Below are 20684 nucleotides of genomic sequence, written 5' to 3'. Positions count from 1 at the left end.
TAAACTAAATTTTAGTCAAATTTAATACATTTCTTAAGTTAAATTATTTAACTCCATTACATTAGTTAAATTAACGACATATTTAGTAGGAGCAGTGGCGACTTATAGGAATGGTTAAAAATAACTCAAATTGAGTATAATTTGACACTACGGATTTAACAGTGTACACTGAGAAAAAATATTTGGACGTTTGCTTGTAGGAAATAAAATAAACGAAATATACATGTACTTTTGATTGCATTTCTTTAAGACTTATGCTGCAATTCTAAGCAAATATACGAGTAAATCGTAAAATCGTAAAGTCGTAGTTTACAAAAAAAACAAAAAAAAATCGTTGATATTTACGAGTTATCATATAACATACGGTCCACATAGAATTGCAGATCTCAGACTAATAAGTTCTTACGAGTCTTACGAAAAAAAATTACGAGTTTTGCGATTTTGTCTAGAATTGCAGTATTAGTTAGAAGGCGTGCAAATATGTGAATACTTGGTTAACAAATATGTGGGATTTGGAATGATTTTAATGTATGAGGAAAGTGCATAATTAATAGAAGTTATGGTGTCATAAAGAACGAGTAATGTAGATGATGCAGGCAAGCTTAAATTAGTATAGTAATGCGGATGAAATAATCGATAGAGGAAATGTATAATAGAAGACAGAAGTATACACAAAGAATAATAGAGGAAGAAGAGGATATAAGAGATGAAGTGGAAAAGTTTGATCATCAGGTGGGATAAGGAAGCAAAATAAAGATATACGGAAAGAAGATAATACAAGAAGACTGTGTAAATAAGAAGGGTGAAGTGCAAAGAATAAGAGGAAGGTTGATATGGAAAACTCCTTCTTGGCGATGTAAGCTGAAGGAGACATATAGGAAGTGAAGAAAAAGACAGAAAAATCTTGAAGTTAATAGGAAATTGAATAGAGTAATGAAACTAACAAGATATGGAAGAAAATTTAGGGAAAAGAGGATGAAGAAATAAGAGGAGCAGTGAAGAGATTAGATAGAAAAACGAAAGATGAAGAGATAGGCGTGTACAGCTGAAAGAAAGGATAGAATTTGGGGTATTGTGTAGGAGGACGATATAGTACCCGTTGAGTGAAATAGGAAAGTTAATTAGATCTGATAGATATGGATAAGGTGTAGGTAATATGTAAAGATCAGGTAAAAATTAAGAAGATTGTGAGAGGAGATTACAAGAGTATTTACGTAACGAGAATGAATATTTTAAAGCCAATTAGAGGGAACAAGGTAACTATAGGGGTATCAGTAACTAAATAGATAGAAACAAGGAATGGATAGATGTGTGTGGTTAAGAGGAATATAATTGTACACCAAGTCTCCTTAGCTGTAGGAAAATATACTAATACCGTGATTGCATTTCTTTACCGTACACATACTAATAATCCAATCGTCGGTTACGCTTTCGCACAAGCGATGGAAATCAGCGCGGCGATCAACGTGTCAATAATCGCGCAACGTCGATTCGCTTATCGAGAAACGAAGCGTGTTTTTCGTCGCGAACACACACGCACACAGACATATACATGTACACCAATGGAAAGTTGCTGCAGACGGCGAGCCGCGAGATCTCGGGCGGAGAGATTCTTCGACGGGCAACCTGCGACTTGCGAGAAGAAGGCCGAGATTCGCTCGGCACGCGGTCGTAGGTCCCGCGAATCGAATTAGCCGCGTGCTTCCCCGGCCATTAATCCGACAGAGAGAAGAGGAGAGAGAGGGGGGAGAGAGAGGGGGGAGAGAGAGAGAGAGGCGCACAGGGTGAGAGAGGAGATTGAGAGCAAGCGAAAGAGAGAGAGAGGCGCACAGGGTGAGAGAGGAGATTGAGAGCAAGCGAAATAGAGATAGAGGATAAAGGAGAGAGAGAGGCTTCAGGGCCTCAGGCCAGCCGCGAGGTAAATACCTGCAGGACGGGTGGCGAGCGGGAGCATATCGCCTGCTGCTTGACGGTCAGGTGTGCGCTCTTGCAGGTCTTTTCAGCGCTCGCCGGACCGATCACACCCGCGCCTGCGATCTGCGTCTGCGACTCGGCACCGCCGCCTTGGATCGTGCCGGATGTCAGCCTCGGCTCCAGGCCCAGGTACCTGTAATCGCACAATGCTGTATGATAAACGTGACGACATCGACGACGACGTCGAGAGCAATTAATCTAATTGATGATTCCTTCCCTCGCGCGTGCTGGACGATCATCCGGCGCGTCGGGGACTTGTGCATTCGATTATCTCCTCGAGAGATCTTGAACGATGTATTTTGGATGGATGTTATTATATGGTTACTTTTAATTTTAAAATATGGTTATATCTATAATTAATGTAAATTAATTTTTAATTACTACATGATTAAGACGAGATTTTTTTAGAAAGTAGCTTGTTATTAAGAAGATGAATTTCAAATTGAGTTAATAGATTGCCAAGAAGTTTATCAAAAAATGTGTATAAGACGTGTAGGCTGTCGATAAAAAACAAAGAAAAAAAAAAACAAATCAAACGTATGTAAATAAATTACAGTGCAACGATAGATAATTAATTTCGCGGTGTAACGATCGAGAAATCAATATCGCAGAGTCAATCGTACGAACGGTATCGCAAAGTAACGACAGGGAACAAGGTGGGCACGATAACCCCAAGCTGCTCGTCTCGACGGGATTCTTTTTCGCCGGAAGACGATCTCGTCAGATTTACCATTCTCCTTTTATTATCGCTCATAAATAATACACTTGTGGCGGGCGCGCGCGCGCTCGAAACGCGTAATCTTCATTCAACGAGCGCGTGCATCTTTCCGCGATGCGGCCTAACTACCGGCTCCGCATTCGAACGGGGCAAGTCGACGCTTATCGTAGCCGAGGTGAGTCGGCGCGCGCGCTGTCCGTTATCGAGAGAACCCGCGGTGGTCGACGTTACGACGGATCGTCTTACGGGGCACGTTTTACGATGAAATATCTACAGACGAGGATGTACGAGCGACTCGCAGCCGAGAGCGAGCTACCGACAACACCATGAGAGAGGATTCCTTGCGCTCTCTCTCTCTCTCTCTCTCTCTCCTCGCCGTGACGAACCACCTATAATTAGAGCAGGTATTCGGGTGAAAATTATAGAGGGGGAGAGGACGAAGGGCCGGGAGGAGGATGGGAGAGACACATGGGAGGGTGAAACGCGCAGGGGGCAGGGGAACAGGATGCGGGGAGGACGAGAGAAGCCGTAGCCTCGTCGTAGCCTCGGTATCGTGAATCAAGTCAGGAGGAAAGCCAAGCAAGTGAGTTAGCTCTTCTGACTAAACTCGCTCGCCCTGTCTCTTTCTCTCTCTCTCTTCCTCGGCTGTCGACGACGGTGTATCCGACTCTTTGAAGCTCCTTAAAGCTCCGCAAAGCCTCGTCGTCATTGTTATTACTGTATTTCGGCCTGATTAATCGGCCGATTCAGCGACTCGTGCCTATCTGATTTGTGTTCCCCTCGAAACAAGAACGACGTTGATTTTGATGGAAAATTTGTTTAATTGTATGTTGCATTGAATCAAGAAGGGCTGCGATTTCCAGTTGCCATCCACAGACTAATCCTCTGCATACGTTACAGAGTCAAGGTTGGGAACAGAAGCGAATTGTCGACTTGGGGTCCCTCGGAAGTCTCCCTCAGAAGGAGCGCGCGTGATCGTACCCGACAACACCGAGGCATGGATTAATCTGCTGATAATTGTGCCGGCGCTGAACGGCAATTTCGTTAAATGTAAATCGACCGGACACAAAATCGCGTCTCGCTCCACTCCGCCTCGAGCCGTGCCTGCCTGCCTGCCTGCTCCGCCGCCAGCCCTACCTTTAAACGCCGACCGATCTCGTTCTCCTAAAAGCCCCGAAACGCGCCGGCCGCGTCGGCTGTTTTCAATTCTTTCGGCGAGGGGTTCGATTAGTAGCACCCGTCCGGACACGGGCAACGCTCGTTTACACGGTAAATCTTAATGAGAATCGAGGGTGTGGCTTTTTAGGGTTCGGAAGCGCACCCCGCCGCCGCCCTAAGGGCACCAACGGGAAGGAGATAGTGGTCACGGTGTGTATCGACGGGAGAAGAGAGAGAGAGAGAGAGAGAAAGTCGAAGGGTCGCGCTCTCGAAAAGTGGCTAAAGCGCGCGCGAGCGCACGTTCGCTATTCGGGATGATAATTAACGTTACCGCAGTAACATAACGACTTGCTATTCCCTCCTGCGCATTATGATCCTTTACACTGTTAAATCCGTAGTGTCAAATTATACTCAATTTAAGTTATTTTTAACCATTCCTATAAGTCGCCACTGCTCCTACTAAATATGTCGTTAATTTAACTAATGTAATGGAGTTAAATAATTTGACTTAAGAAATGTATTAAAATTAACTAAAATTTAGTTTATTCTTTATTATGTGCACGTTAATGTAACCTTTTTTTTTTAGTAAAAAGTGACAATATTGTTTTAAATGGGTTGATTAGATGTGGTTGTTTCTTTAAACACATAATAGTTTTGTGTTAAAATAGTAAATTTTGACACACATAATAGTTAAAAATAACTAAATATTATTTAACTCAAGAAATTGGTTTAAATTTGACCCTCCAATATTTAACAGTGCATTTTACGTCATTATCTTTATCATAGTCAAATCATAGTCCGTTATCACAGTTAAATAAAGTCTTGTCGTTTATTCATAATTGAGTGCAGGTTAAAATTTTGATTACGCTTAATTAAAAAGATTCCATTCGCATAAAGTTTCACTAGAATTTAAGTTTTATCAAATGTTTATTAAACGCAAGTTTTTTTGTTTTTTTCTTTAGAGCTTTGCGAAAGTTTGTCGAAGATTGGCACGAAGGATGAATCATTTCATTCACGTGGAATTGGACAGTCGCCTGAAAGAAAGCGCAGTTAGCACTGGATAACGACGGCGGATAATTTGATCGGATACCGCGCTTTGATTAGATACATTGCGTGAAAACCGTGCCGTGAATGATATCATGCCAAATGTGCGCGACCAATGTGTTTTATTTCAGCTATATTTCGGAAACGAGAAATCATACCGAAACAGAACCAAATGCATTTTAAAGCTAAATATTAATACTTTTGCGTAGCATTAATGAAATTTAGAAAAAAAAATTGCTGCTGGAGTTATAACGTCATGAAAACCCCAAAAATTCTCGTTTTTGTATTTCTGTCGCCATTTCTCTGAAAACTGTAACTCAGTAATCAAATTTGGAGAACAGATTCGTATTTAGCAGGCAAAAATACATCGGAAGTGACTATTCACATTCGTGAAGTAAAGAAAAGATCAAATTTTGTTGACCAGCGTAAATTTAAAGAAATACAAATAATCCCCACGAAATCCGCTCGGAACATTTTTAATGAGATCCTTCTCGCGGTCATGAGTCGCGAACGTAGGACGTAATTGGACCACTGATACTCCGCGAGACTACCACCTCGACGTTGACGCGGTTCGAGGAATTTCCTCTCCTCCGCGCGGAAAGTCGCGCGGGAAGACCCGCGGAAGCGAGTTGTGTTGTAACCACTTTATCCGACGGTTACCGGTTACTTTCGTTCGTGTCGGCCGTTTCTGGAGCATCCGTCGGTCGTAAAGGGGGTCCCCGTCCGAACGATCGTCCAGGGCGCGGCTTTTGCAGGCAGGCAGGCAGGGAGGACCGGCGGCGGGTTGCGCGCGTAGCGTTTATTATTTATTTGCGGCCGAGAATACAGACGCGGTGCCGGCATCAGCGAGGAGTCAGCGCCTTCGCCTCTTCTCGCCAAGGCTCTCTCTCTCTCTCTCTCTCTCTCTCTCTCTCTCTCTCTCTTTCTCTCTCTCTCTACCAGGGCTCGGCTCACCGTCGTCGACCGGCTATTTCGGGTTTGTTTGGCCACGGTTTACGGCCCTTACGAGAGTGCGTTTTACGGATACTCAGCGACGGGATCCCGGTCCCACTCGCCCTCGTGTCTTGCCCCTTTCGTCGTCTCGCCCGTTATCTCGTGTATACTCGGAAATGTCACGAAGCCCTCTCTTCCTCGCATCTGCGCGAGGATTACCGCCGCTTACGCCGCGGAGAGACACATTCCCGCGGTTCGATCTCCAACGAGGAGGCCACGAGAGGAATCGTCGTCGTCATGATCGCCAGAAGGTGGTGGCCCATGAATCCGTCGCGTCGCGAGGTATAATAGCGCTGTTTACGATCAGGATGAGCCTCTCGTCAAACAGCCGATTCTGGATAACACAGCCGTCTCCGTTGGAAGTCGAAACAGTCGGCCGATATTGCCGGCGAAGATGAAGCGCGCCCTTTGCCCCCTCGGCCGCCTGACACTTCGTCCACGAAGGTATCGGGACACCCTCTCGGCCGACTCTCGGTCGATGAGCATCGATCTATTTTACGCGACGAGCTACGTTTTTAACGCTCCACTTTAGGGGAAAACTTAACGTTTAAGTGCGTGGGTCATCTGATAACGCGTTTAATACCGTCGCTTTTTAAAACCTTTCACCACTTCGAAACATTCACACGCATTTTGGGACTTGTCCCGCCGTTCTAAAGATCCTTTTCTCTCTCTTTCTCTCACCTCTTGATTCTCGTAGAGCTCTCAGAAACGTCATTTCGAAACATTCCAAGACTCAATTCAGGCGAGCGTAAACGCACGTGACAGCAACTCTCGACGAGATATACCATAGCATACTATCAGAATGCGATTGATCGTTTGAACCAGTATGCTTTCGAGGTGGCCACTCTCACGATCGATATCGGCCGATCTGCTAAATAAAGCGGTCAAGGACACGGCACCTAATCAGCCGGCAAACGAACGAAGGTCGCCCTTTTGCCCGCCCGCGACGACCTTTCCGCTCTACCAGAATATTTCACCTTGCTGCTCCCACTCGTCACTTGCTGCGCGCGTCTCGTCATTTTTTAATAATAAATATAAATAAAAAAAAATCCTAATAATAAATATTAATAAAAACAGCCTCAGTGTACAGGCTGGGATAAGGCAGATCTTCTACTTCGAGTTTTATATTTTTGACCGGCCAATTCGCGCGAAAAGAGCCGAATCTATCGCGAGCCCGTGTAATTTTCGAAGAAAAAATTGACCGAATTTGACGTTTCTCACAGCGAATCGGTCGAATACATAATCACCGAGCTGAAAAGTTTCCCTCGGCTCACCTCGTATACCAAAGAACCGCCGTAATAAAGATCGAACAATCCTTTTAATTACATTCCCTCCCTTGTTCGCGTTCACGAGGCTCGTCTCGGTTAGAAACCGGTGTTTGATTACGCACAGAAAACACTGCCCAGGGAGATAACCAACCATGGTGAGTGCACCGTCGTCGAGAACGGGAAAGAGAAGGAGCAGGGCGGTGGAGAAACAAAGAAGACGGGGTGGCGAGGCGGTGAAAGGGCAACCGAGGGCAGAATAATCGTACAAAGCGTCGATACGAAAGAATGAAATCCATATTCAGGTTCGCTCATGTATCCAGCACGGTTCACCGCGACGGGGGAGGAGGAGGACGAAGAGAAGAGGATCGCGCGCGCCGTCGGGGGCGATTCTTCTTCTTCTTCTCTTCCAGTCTCCTATTCACGTCGCAGCGGAAGAAGAGAGACGAAGAAAGGAAGAAAGAGGGCGAGAGGGCGATCCTCAATCGCGGTTCAACAACAACAACGACGAGCGCGAAACAACCGCGATTATTATATTATTACTCGAAGGGGTATCACGTTGCCGTCATAACCACGTCGGGGCCGCGCTTTGTTCGCGTGACAGCGATAGGGCCCATTTATGTCGAGAACACTCGCGGCCGCCGATATAATGGCCGGATAAATCCTCGAAAGCCTACAATACGTCGTAGGTACGCGTCTCGTCTCGTCTCGTCTCGTCGGTATTAACTACCCCCGGAAGGGGGTAGTAGACGCGGTAGGCAACGAGGAAGAGGGACTGCAGGGGCTGGGGAGTCGAGGGGGGCGAAACACACGAACGCGGCCCGCGTCGTGGTGAGCGAACGGCGGTGGAGCGCGGCCCGAAACTTCGCCTCGTTCTAATTAGTATCGATTACCGAAAGGAGCGTCCCTCGTGCTCCTGCGTACGTTCCTCGATCTCACCCTCGCGCTGTGTAACGACCTGAGAGAGAAAGAGAGAAAGAGGGAGGTAAGAGAGGGAGGGAGAGAAAGAGAGAGAAAGGGGAGCGGAGCATCATACGTGTACTCGTATAGCTCGAGGTTATTTGCCCGCGGTAATTTTTCGACCGCGTCAACGAATTGACTTGATCTCCGTCGGATCACTGGGAAACTGCGGTCGTATAGGTAGGTGGGTCGGGGTAGTGTACCAGGGGAACCGGCAAGGGAAACAGACGAGGGGAAGCAGGGAAGGGCGACAATGACCCCCCGGCGCAACTAAAGGGCGCACCAAAGGGGCGCTAATTAGGGTAGTTAAAATTCGCTCGTTCGGGGTTTGTTGTATGTTGCGCGGGGTGTTTTCCTTTTTTTCCCTTTTCTTAACGTTTCTCATCGGTCGATATATGAAATCACGACGTTGCGTCATCTCATGCGAGTAAATTTTCTCGAATAAATTTTCATGTTTATCATGACGTGAAATAATCCACTTTACAATTTTTCTGATTACATTTATGAAGTAAACGCATTGAATTAATTATGAGGTTTACGTCACACAATAACATAAATTTTCTATTGCATTCGTGCAGCAACAATTTTACTCAAAGTTTTACTCAGATTTTTATGTTATACTTAATATTACTTGTTGTTTTGAGCAAAAGTGCGGCCTAGTCCCAAGGTCCAGATTTATAACCAAAATATTTTGAAACCATAAACTATTTTGAGTTTAAAGTAAAGTTTATAGTGCATAGATTACAAATATATAAGTGCAAAACTGGTCGGGCTTCAGGTTCCAGAGATATGACTCATTGAAAATCCCACTTCCACGAAATGGCGTCAGTGTTCTTCGCGTTGAACTGCGGACGCGATTATTGCTTCTATCTTCATTATCTTGATGGGTAATACAAAAATCAATTTAATTCGTAAAGAACTGCACTTCCCTCTCGCGAAAATATGGCGCTAACTCGTGGAAGTAAAATTTTTAATGAACTATATCTTTGGAACCTGAAGTCTGACAATTTTGGCACTTGCATATTTGTAATCTACGTACCATAAACTTTATTTTAGGTCCAAAATGATTTCAAGATTTTTTGGTCATCTGATGGCCATCTGGGCCACTTTTGCCCGCACTTTTTAACTAATTAAAAATAAATAAATTAATAATCTAAAGTTTCGACGGAGGTTAATGTGTGAGAAAGCGATTTTCATATTTCGCCAATTTTTACGTGTATCGCTGTTTTTTTCCAATTTTACGAATTATCTTGAAGCATCGCCATTTCTAATTGCCTCAGTAATAATTTGTATTCGTTCTTCTCGCAGTTGTCGGGAAGAAGATCTCTCAGGCGTTTTTCGTGTCGGTCACGTTCGCGATGAGCTCTTAAAATTTTCACGATCGCCTCACCGCGCTAATCGTCCTGGATCAATCAGCGTAGCGCGAGATGCGCGACGACACGGGACATTCATCCTGCGAAAGTGCTCGTTATTTATTCGGCTTCCTTTCGCGTCTTGAATCGCGTAAACAAATGCGCGAGCGTGCAGTGTGTCAGTAAGAGATTGCTTCCGCTTGCAAGGCAAACCATCTCGAATGTCCGTGACGAGGAAACGCTGGCAACGCTCCCTGTTTTCGATGAGTCTCGGACACGTGGCGAGGTTTAAAATATGAGACGGACTTTTTCGTTCTCCGTCGCGGATCCCCTGGGGAGTTCGCTTCTCGAAATTAATTGAATGTATACGAAGTACACCCGAGTCGAAATTTCGCTGCTATTTTTCCAACGTTTGCATACTTTAAAGAATCAATAACTTTTTTTATGCGAATCCAACTCCTGTTTTGCGCCTCAAATAAGCATCAAAGGGACAATTTCCTTGGAGATTCAGAAAAATGACGATTTAAACCGTAGCAAAAATTTAGTACAATTTACAATTTTATTAAAATTTATTCTTAATTAGAATTTATAGGCTTGATAAAATCGAAAGAATATGATCGAAACTATCAGTATCTCCAATTTCTAAAGAATGAGAAATATTAGAAAAATTGAGGTTCACGAGGCATGCAAAACATTTTGGAAACTCGATCCTTCGCGCGACATTCGCTTTGTGATCGTATCCGTGAAAATATGAAGACGTCTTGCAAGATTCCTCGCGAAACGATCTTAATTAGGGGATAGTCCATACCTCCTAACGGGGTACTCGTGCCCGTTTTCTTCTCGCACGCACGCACGCACGCTTGTTCCCCACGTGCACGCGGCAAATTGGAAGAAAAAAAAAATAACGCGAGCCTCAAGAGCCCAAGGGATATCAGGCAGAGTACCGGAGCGCCCGATGTGCGTTCGCGAAAGTACTCGTCTCTCACGCGCATTACGCGTACACGGCTTGCCCGTTGAGCGCGTCGACGGCTAATTAGCGGCCTCTCTGGGGCTAATTCGCAGCCGATCTTCCCTCGACGAGGACATCATGCCCGAGGCCCGAAACGGTTCTCGGGCTCTTGACAATTTAAGACCGAGAGCTGTTTTTATCCGACGAAACCACCGACCATCCACCCATCAATCTCAAGCAAACTTCCTTCTCGAGAACAAAGAGTGCGGCCAAGTGCCTATAGGCCACTGGCCTCGATTCATGAACAAAAGGTTTTGAAACCATTTTGAGTTTAAAATAACGTTTACGTTGCATAGATTACAAATATGCAAGGGTCAGGGTGATCGGACGTCAAGTTCCAGAGATATGACCCAATGAAAATTCCACACGGAAAAAAGAATTCTGTTGGTGCAACCGAATTTTCGGTTGCTCAGGGATCAAACGAAAACTCGGCTGTAGGAACAGAAAAATTCCTTTATAAAACTTTTGTATAGTCAATTGTTTTCAGTTGCCTCAACCAAGTTCTAATATCATTTAATGTTCAGACGAATATTTTCGGTTGCGACAACAGAAATATTAGTTTTCATAACAGAGATATCGCTTCTGATCACCTAATTTTCAGTTGGTTCCTATTTGGTTGCACCAACTGAAATTTTTTTTGCGTGCACTTCCACGAGATAGCGCAGCGCTCTCCGCGTTGAATTGCGTGCCCCAAACACAATAGACACACCTTTGATATGTCTCCGATTTTTATTATCTTGATAGATAATATAGGTCGATTTAAGGCTCTGCTATTCTCGAGCGGCCATATTGGTTTGATGACGTCAGAAGCGAGAAATAACATACCGAAAGTTCTTTGCGTTTTATTGCTTTATTTTTTACTTTTCCCTGAAGAACCAAATATTTTCCTAATTCTAAAACCTGTACAGCAAACTTAGATATCTGGCTGATATATCACGCAGCATCGTAAAATAATTCCTGAAATAATGTTACATTTTTCGGCTGTCACGGTGATTTGTGACAGCTGAGATCGGCATGTATAAACACATTTAATTTATTGATTTTCATAATATATCACCAGAATTTACTGCATATTTTTATGATTGTAAGGATCACGATAATATATACACTTCACGGAGAAACTGAAAAATAACGCGATAAAACGCAAGTAACTTTCCGAGGTGTCAGATGAAGCTTAACTTAAACCTGGCCTAGTGTCAGCCAATCAGCTACACTGATACAGTTATTTCGTTCTTGACACTGCTAGACGCCACCGTCAATTCAGATTTTCTGCGGTGAGATAGCAGAACTTTCATTCGAAAAGAATTGCTTTATTAATAAAAAGAACTTTTTTTATTAATAAAATATACATTGTCATTAAGTACTAGCTTATTTGGCTTAAAGTAACATATAAGTTATATTCTTTTTGATTCTCTATCAAGTACATATATCGTTATCTAATTACAATGACATATGTATAGGTTGCCTTGAAGAACTGCACTTTCCTCTCGCTAAAACATGGCATCCCCTCTTAGAAGTGGAATTTTCAAGTGGACTATATCTGTGGAACTTGAGATCTAATCATTTTGGTCACTTGCATATTTGTAATCTATAAACTTTACTATAAACTTTACTTTAGGGCCAAAGTGATATCAAAAATTGTTAGCCATGAACCTGGGCCACTCTTGGCCGCACTCTTTAACGTCACGGTTTTGCTACGCAAAACTGTGTAACGCCGAAAAATTAAGACAAAAGGTAAGCTTTTCTTCAAATTTATATTTCACCGGAGGAAAATCGATTGCAAATTGGATGAAAGCACGAAAATTACTCACCGAAAACGGAACGATCAATTTCATTTTGCAGTCGGGAACGCGCAATTTTAAACACCCATCCGCAGAGACCCGAATATTTTCCGCGATGGATACTCGCGAGTGGCGCGTGCAAAGAGAAAGAGAGAAAAAGGGGGAAGGGGAGAGAGACAGATACGTCGTCCTTCTCCCGAGGAGCACCTGTACACGCATCGGACGGGGAAATAAAGCGCACCTCGCCACTCGCTCACTAACGCTGTCTATTGAAAAATCCGTCAGACGTCGTCACCGATAAATATCGTTTCGATAAATCTCTCGCGGGCGGTACATCAATCTGGCTTACGCTCTCCGACTCGATACGGATATCCTCGTCGTAGCCGTAGCGCGAAAACAGCACCCACTCGTCCTCCTCCCTCCCCAGCCCCTCCTCTTCCTCCTCCTCCTTCAACGCCTCTCGCTCCTCTTCCACCCCCGTGGTGTTGGTTCAGGCTTTCGTTGCGCCGGGTTAAGGGTCGTTCACGCGTGAAACAAGGAGTCGGCGAGTGCCCTGGCGGGATCTTAACGCTCGGTTAGACAAATGTTATCGGATACCACGATGCTTGCATTAGCATATTGCGCCGCACCGTGCGATTTGCATTTCAGAATGTTCGTCGGGGGTGAGGTCTATGAGAGGGAGAGAAAGAGAGAGAGATAGAGAGCAGCGGCGGTAGCAGGAGATACTCGCGTTTTCCAACTACGGCGAATTGCCGAAAGTAAATAGGAAAGCAAATGCGTTACGTGGACACGCAGTCGTGTATGATCGATCGTCGTTTTCGCAATTTGAAAAAGGAGGTAGATCCTGCGGAATCATTGTTTTTCGGAATCGGCGGCCTGGGGAGGCGGAAGGAGCAAACGTGATTTCGATGATTTAGATTTATCGAGTGCAAACCCGAGCCAGACTAGCTCGCGTTTTTCACACTGTCACCGTAATTCAGAGTATCCAGTCTCTAATTACGAGCAAAGAATGTTAAGTAAGATAAAAGTGCCACATTCCTGGACATACTCTGGACTTCTTATTATTTTGGTCTTTAATTATGAAACTTTATTTTATATATTATATTTAAACTCTTAAAACATGAAATATACGTACATATTCAATATATGTATATATGTATTTGTATATATACTATGCTGAGAATTTAAATATTCATTTTCAAAGATGTTTAAATATTCGTATTCAAAGACTAAAACAATGATCCAAAACTAGATGAGTGTCCATTGGTACTTTTACCTTACGTATCTCTTGAAAAAGAATGTTAAGTATCTCTTCTCTCTTTCAATTGCGATTTCTGAAACTCTTGGGAGATTCTTGTTCTTTCTTTCAAGAGAAGGTAAGACCTTAGGTGAGATCTTCGCGGAATTCGAAGCAATTAATACGAGCAATTAACGCTGGAAACTCGAAGGAAGAGAGAAAGGGAAGGATCAGAGCGTGATGAGAGGCGCCACGCACGCTTGATCTACAGTGTCTATCCCGTATGATAGGCGCTGCACACGACGACTGAAAATAAATCAAAGCATTCCCGTAAAGCGCTTTATACATATACATAGGGGCCTTCATTTGAAAGCAAAGAAGAAGAAAATGTCGGCAATCCTCCATAAATATCCCACCTCCGCGTAACTCTCTTGCTAGCTATGTCCGAAAATAGTCGAAGCTCGAAAGCGCATCTCAACTACAAGTATCAATTTGATGCGCTCCGCTACAATGGCATGCTGTCGCGCGATTAATTCAATCGATCCTGCAATATCGCGACAATACAATGGACACTTATCAAATCGTCTAAATGTTAATTATACCTTTTCGCCGTGCCTTAGCAATTTGACAGGAAAAAATGTTTGGTTGAATGGATTAACCAACTTCTGACGAAATATGAACGACTGAAAAATTCCAGTTGATTTTATCAGAATGCAGCCTAAATTACTCAGATTTCTGTTTCATTCAAACAGAATGTTTAAGGCAGTTTCGGTTGAAATTTCTGAATCCATATTTTACCAGAAATTGGATCAATCGATCAAATTCTTTCCTGCCCTTATTTAAATTCAACTATTATAATTGGTTTATACGGCAAAATTCGCGTCGATCTTTTACCTGGAAACGAGCGACGTTATCGCGATTCAGCCGGTAATTGTCTCGATCTTTTGCATTCTGAGGAAAACTCTCTCCGCAAACGTACACACATGCATACGCCCTCAATCTCTCGCGTGTACATGTGACAATCGCGAACAGCGAATGCATTGCCGGTCGACGGTGAAGTTTGCTACTTATCTCCCTCCCGTTGCTATTTCTGACGCACACGACGACCGACATCGACATCGTCGTCGTCGTCATCGTCGGCTTTTGCGATTGCGTCAGAGATGAGCGTGGAGATCCGGCACGTAGGACACTGCGAGTCTCCTAGGTAGTGGTCCACGTGCGAATCGTAGGACGCGTGGGCGCCTTCACTCGCTCACTCGTTCGCGGGTGTCGACGAGAGGCATCGAGGGCGCGATTTATCGCGGCGCGCTCTCTCGCACGTCACAAGGAAAAGAGAGTCGTCGTGCTGTTGGTGGTCGTTAATTCTTGTCGCGCGCGTCCTACCGCTTTGATCACGCGAGTATGCTAATTGTCGCTCGCCGCCCACTCGCCGACGACGAGCAGCCCGGCAATGAAAGGCGACGAGGAGGAAGATGACGACGGGGTAGGAAGAGGGCGAGAAAAATCGGCGGAATGAAAAACGAGGGGACAGAAGGGGACGAAGAGGTCAACGAGGTAGAGAAAGAGAGAGAGAGAGAGAGAGAGAGAGAGAGAGGGAGGGAGAGAGACGGGAAACGATTCCGCTAACTATCGCCATTATTTCGGAAAAAACGACCGATTGAGTGTCGTGGGCGCTAATTATTCGCTTTACACGAGGATGGCGACGAGGTCGGTGAGGGTTTTGACCTCTCAGTGAATATGGTAGGATGACTGGTGGACGCGGCTTGGGGATTCTTTAAACCTCCTTGAGTTATCTTCTCCAGGAAGTAAGACGAGGCGGCTGATAAGAGCAAAAAAGAGAAACTCATGCCAAATTTCGACATGCCCGCCAAATTCCACCGCATTTTTAACCTACATAATAATATTCTTTCGAAAAACTGTAACGTCACAAATCATTTTGAATTATACTCGGTGACCGACAGTCAGTGAAAAATAATTCAATTTATAGACTGTGAAGAAAATTTCTGAAAAAATAAAAAATATTTGATGGAGACTAATAACATATTTACTTAAATTTAAATTCTTTCATTTAAATAAGCAATCGCTTTCATGGAAAGCTAAGGTTTTATGAAAATATTTATATTCAATATATTCAATATATTCAATATATTCAATATATTCAATATCATACAAGAGTGTGAACACGTTATCAACACTCACCGAATAAATATTTTTTAGGTTTTCCTCTCAGTATGTATATGAAAAATGTTCACAAGTTAAAAGACTGATTTTATAACTTTTAATTTCTTATTAACAATTAATTCCTCAATTCCAGACCTCTCTCTCTCTCTCTCTCTCTCTCTCTCTCTCTCTCTCTCTCTCTCTCTCTCTCTCTAACATACACACAACACACGCACATATGTGTGCAACATTGAAATCTGGAAAATGTAAGACCCAGCCGAGACGAAGGTACGGAAATCGTTCGTGAAAATCAACGTAAGAGCAGTTTTGCACGCGCGTCGCTTTTTCCGTCAAGAGGAGACAACGCTCGTTCTTTCTCCATTCTTCCAGCGAGATAACCCTCCATCGAGGGCGATCGCTCCGTCGAGGCGAAAGATCAAGACTGGAGTGGATGGCTTTGGCACTCTCGAGCGTATATACACTCTCTTATAGTGTGTACGACTCGGAGACGCGAGGCACAACGTATAACAGCGGCCGACACAGTATTTATTTTGTCCCGAGTGTCGCCGTATGTGAAACCACCATTCATACCACTTCTGTCTCTCTCCCTCCCTCCTTCTCCCTCTCTCTAACTCCCTCTTTCCCTCCGTTCTCTTTGCTCGCGGTATACATGTATACCTTCGCTAAGAAGACAATTATCTCGCAGGCGAGGCTCGCCTGCGGCGGCGCGCTTTGTACCGCGGCGATCTCTCTCTTTCCCTTTAGCTCTTTCTGCCTCGTTCTCTCTCGTCGCGTTCCTGAAATCTTCGAAAGCATTTCGTCGGTACGGGCCCATTATTGGCTCGGGCCTCGCTCCGGAACGCGCGCGTATAGACCGGACGGATAGACCGGGGCCGTGAGCTCTCGAGGCTTTAACCTTTAACGGCCCTTGGAATTTCCCGCCGCGCCGCACGGATTTTCACGTGGGAAATGACGGGCGAAAATACATATCGCTGCCTGCTGCGCGAATCGCTCGACAAACTCCCGAGACGTCGTGTGATCGTACGTTTCAAAGAAAATCTCTCCAATTGTAAAATCCTTGCATCACAAGTTTGAAAATAAAAATTTGTAAAGTCGGGTATCATGGCTATAACGGGAAAGATGGCCATAGGCTGTAATTTCTCTAATAACTGTAATTTCTCTAATAAACGCAAAACATTGCGTTTGTGTAATCAATCACAAAGATAATCGATATTTATTGTAGTGTATGTGCCTATATTTTTCGAAATAGTAAGAATATGAATATTGTACTATATGTTTATTTTCGACTACCTGTAAAATTTTTCATGTGTCCACTAAAACTTGTTATAACGTCGAATAAATTACAGTTCAGCTATCAACGTTAGATACATAAAAAAGGTATGTAAATTGTAATATGACATGCAGTTTTTATTTTTATTTTAACTATTTGTTTATAAATACTATGGCCGTCTTTCATTTACATTTTGGGTAAGATGGCCCACTATCATTCTATGAACATTTATGAAACGAAAATCGTTATGTTTCAAAAATTACTTTCAATGTTATAGTAATTAAATCTTATATGCAATCAAAAGATTGCATTTAGAATTTAAGGTTTATAATAGAAGTTTCTATTTTACGTGTATTATATATTTTTCACAAATAATATGTATTAAATATTCTATGCAAAAATAAATATATCAAATAATTGTTTTTTTTCATTATTTTATAAAATAATAATTACACATATTGAACATAAAATATGTATGGGGCATCTATTCTTTAATGCTATATCTTATCTGAAAAATCAGGTATGATGGCCAATGCTCATATTTATTTTTGTAATAAATAAAGTATTGCAATGAAGTATTTTTCTTTTAACTTTGATAGTACTGTATAATATAAATAGGCTTCAATAAAGTAATGTGCTAAACGCTATTAAGAAATAACAATAAGAAATGTCTAGATATAGCTTCCGGAATGGAGCCGTGTCTTGAATCAGCGATATGCCATATCGCTGATTCAAGACACGGCTCCATTCCGGAAGCTATACCTAGACATTGTATCAATGGTCGTGAAAGCCTCAAATCTAACAATAAGAAATTTTTATTTCTTTTTTTTATTTTTTTTTGCATTTTAAAAAAGTATGGCCATATTATCCGAGTTTATCCTAACTAATAAAATGTGCTATTCTAGCCCGTCGAGTCTTAATGACATGTGTATTATTTTGGGAAAGAAATTCTCAACTCGTGAGATTTTCGCGAAATATCATATCCATTTTCAAGTTTATCATTCATTTTCAAATTTGTACATCTGCCTAAAGTTCTCGAATTTGATGTATGGACCGAACATACTAATTTAGCTTTGGATTGCAGAAATTTTCAACTCGAAACTTGATTAATTGATTAAAAATCCCTGAGATTCCTTAAAAGAGAAAGAACGCAAAACGTATTATCCAAATTCCTGACTGCTACATTGCGAAATTCCAACATTTCGCCGCCTCAGACTTCATTTCGGCGTCCCTGAAAGCCCCTTTACGCAAGTTTAATCGTCCCTTCGTGGAAACAATCTCTCGTAACGGAGCGATTTTCTTTGTTGACAGCTAAGGGGCTAATAAACCGCCGCCTATGGGATTTTGGAATCGGATTGGGATTTGTGTCCGGGCTGTTTAAAGACGTGTAATTCCGCGCCGGTAATTCCAACGTGTTCCCTCGCGCGAACAGCACGAAACCGCAAGAGAGCGCGTCACACTTTCGATGCGCGGTTTTTTGTTTGCGCGCCGGACGGGATCAAAGCGGACGTGCAGCAAGTACGCTGAGAATAATCGTCGTCGTCGTCGTCGTCGTCGTCGTCGTCGACGACCAACCGACCGGCCTACCGGGTGGAGGATAACTTTTGCACGCGTACAGCCGCGCCCGATAAATCTCCCGAGCGTGTCGCTCGAATAACATGTATAAACATAAAGTAGAATAATATAATATCGTAAATCGCGTGCACGTGCGCGCGACGAGCCGCGGCTTCAAAGGAGGGCTCGTGACGCGACGAGGATCTCGGAGATCGAACGTTCCTACGAATAGGCGGCTCGCTAAACATCTTACGACAACCTGCCATTCGCGTGGGCGAAATATTCGAACGGGGTTGTGAGTTACTCGGCCCAAACGACATAATTCATTTCTCATAAAAGTCCACCTGTCGTTTATTCGTGAATAATACCGCCGCAGTTCAACATATGCGAATTGGCATACAATAAAATGCAGAATATCAAACACTATTTATGAAAACATAAAGCATGTTTTGGAAAGAATGCGGCCAAGTCTCTATAGGCCATTGACCCAGATTTATGACCGAAAAAGAAATTTTGAAACAATTTTTGGCTTAAAATAAAGTGTATGATGCGTAAATTATAAATATACAAGTGCTAAAGTGATCGAAGGTTCTGGAGATATGGCCTAATTTCACCTCCACGAGATGGCGTCAGTGCTCTCCGCGTTGAACTGCAGCTGCGGTTATTGCGCGCCAAACGCCTTTGTATCTCTTTGATCTTCATTATCTTGATGGATAATACAGATCGATCTGATTCGAAAGGAACTGCACTTTCCCCTCGTGAAAGCATGACGCCATCACGTTTGTCAATGGGCCATATCTCTGGAACCTGAGATCCGACTACTTTGGCACTTGTATATTTTTGTAATATACGCACCATAAACTTTATTTTAAATCTAAAATAGTTTTTCAAAACTTTTTATCCATAAATCTGGACCACTTCTTATCGCACTTTTTATCTTAATTTTATAGTTATTGTCTTATTATCGTTAATTTTTAGCTCGAATGGTCTAAATATTTAATATTTAAGAGCAATGGCTATCAAAAGAAATTGATTAAGCTGCCTGCTCTGAGATGCATGATTCCGTCCAATTAGTTTAATTTTCCATTCATATTCCACAATATGCAGAAATGAGAAACAACGCACGATCGTGACTCGAGTTTCTAGAACCGCAAAATAACGTTTGTTACTTTTCTATTTCTCGGCGTGATCGCCAGTGAATTATCAATACGTGACATTCACGGATGTTACTTTTTCTTTCTTTGACCGACGCGATTGCACCGATAAGCTGGGGACGAGAAGAAGCACGCGGCAGAGATCGAACTAGAGAATAAGCTGGAGCTGGAGGAAACCGAGAGAATGGCAAAGAGTGGAAGGAAGCGGAAGGAAGCGGAAGGAAGTAGAAGAGGGGGGAGAGAGAGAGAGAAAGGCCTTCGGCCGAGACGTACACATAGGTGCACGGGCCATTGAGCCCTACGAGTTGGTGCAACATGAGAAAGTCTGATTAGCTCTTTCGTTTCTTATTGGAAAACTTTCATTGCGGCCACCGTCGTGGTGGCGCGGAGGCAGCGGGGAGGAACCGCCACCGGGAGAAATTCCATCTCGACGGAGGCGGCTCAATTTAGCAGAAAATTCTTTATGCTTTCTCCCAAAAATTACCCCGGTGTTTACCCTCTAAACCGGGGCCCCCTTCGCCCGCCGATCCGCGTCGCGTCGCGGCGCGTTCGCCCCCTTCTGTATGGATTTTCCGCATATTAAGCCGTTGTCTCGCGTGTCCCCTGACTCGAGAATCTGGCCAATCTGGGCCCGCGTAGTCGAGAGATCGCGGCATTGTAATTCCTTGGCGTTTCGCGAGCGAGCGAGCGGGAGAGAAACGGAGGAGTCTGTGGAGTTTCTCCATTTCGCAAGTGTGCTGCTCTTCGGGAGATAATAATAAGGTCGACCCATCGCGCTACGCGTTAACGGAGCTTGTCTCGGAACTATGCGAGTTCTCTCCTTCGAGCGAGTCAGATGTGACTTCGAAATTTTAGCCCTACTTTCGACCTTTTCTGGCATCTATATATTCTGGACGAGTAGCGTGTTCAACCCGATTCAAAATTTTGACCCTATTTTTTATTATAATATTTCACTTAACGCATTTACTTTGATACTCTGAAACTCCTATCAACTTCTTTGATTCAACTTAAGCTACTAACTTTGCCGAGAGGTC

The 20684-nt window shown here is 43.5% G+C and overlaps 1 protein-coding gene across 1 annotated transcript in view; it reads right to left on the bottom strand.

Moving 5' to 3' along the window:
* LOC116848175 (protein Wnt-1-like) overlaps positions 1-20684 on the bottom strand; it is a 65946-nt gene that overhangs the window by 10536 nt on the left and 34726 nt on the right. The window contains exon 2 of the mRNA XM_032824004.1: positions 1927-2107. Coding sequence (XP_032679895.1) covers positions 1927-2107 — 181 coding nt within the window. The remainder of the gene's footprint in view (positions 1-1926; positions 2108-20684) is intronic.

Source organism: Odontomachus brunneus, unplaced genomic scaffold (genome assembly GCF_010583005.1).
Source record: "Odontomachus brunneus isolate Ranch 3 - 2012 unplaced genomic scaffold, Obru_v1 Obru_scaffold_091, whole genome shotgun sequence".
In the NCBI taxonomy this organism is placed as follows: domain Eukaryota; kingdom Metazoa; phylum Arthropoda; class Insecta; order Hymenoptera; family Formicidae; genus Odontomachus; species Odontomachus brunneus.
Note: the sequence above shows the minus strand (reverse complement) of the source record. Positions and strands in the feature narration are given on the sequence as shown.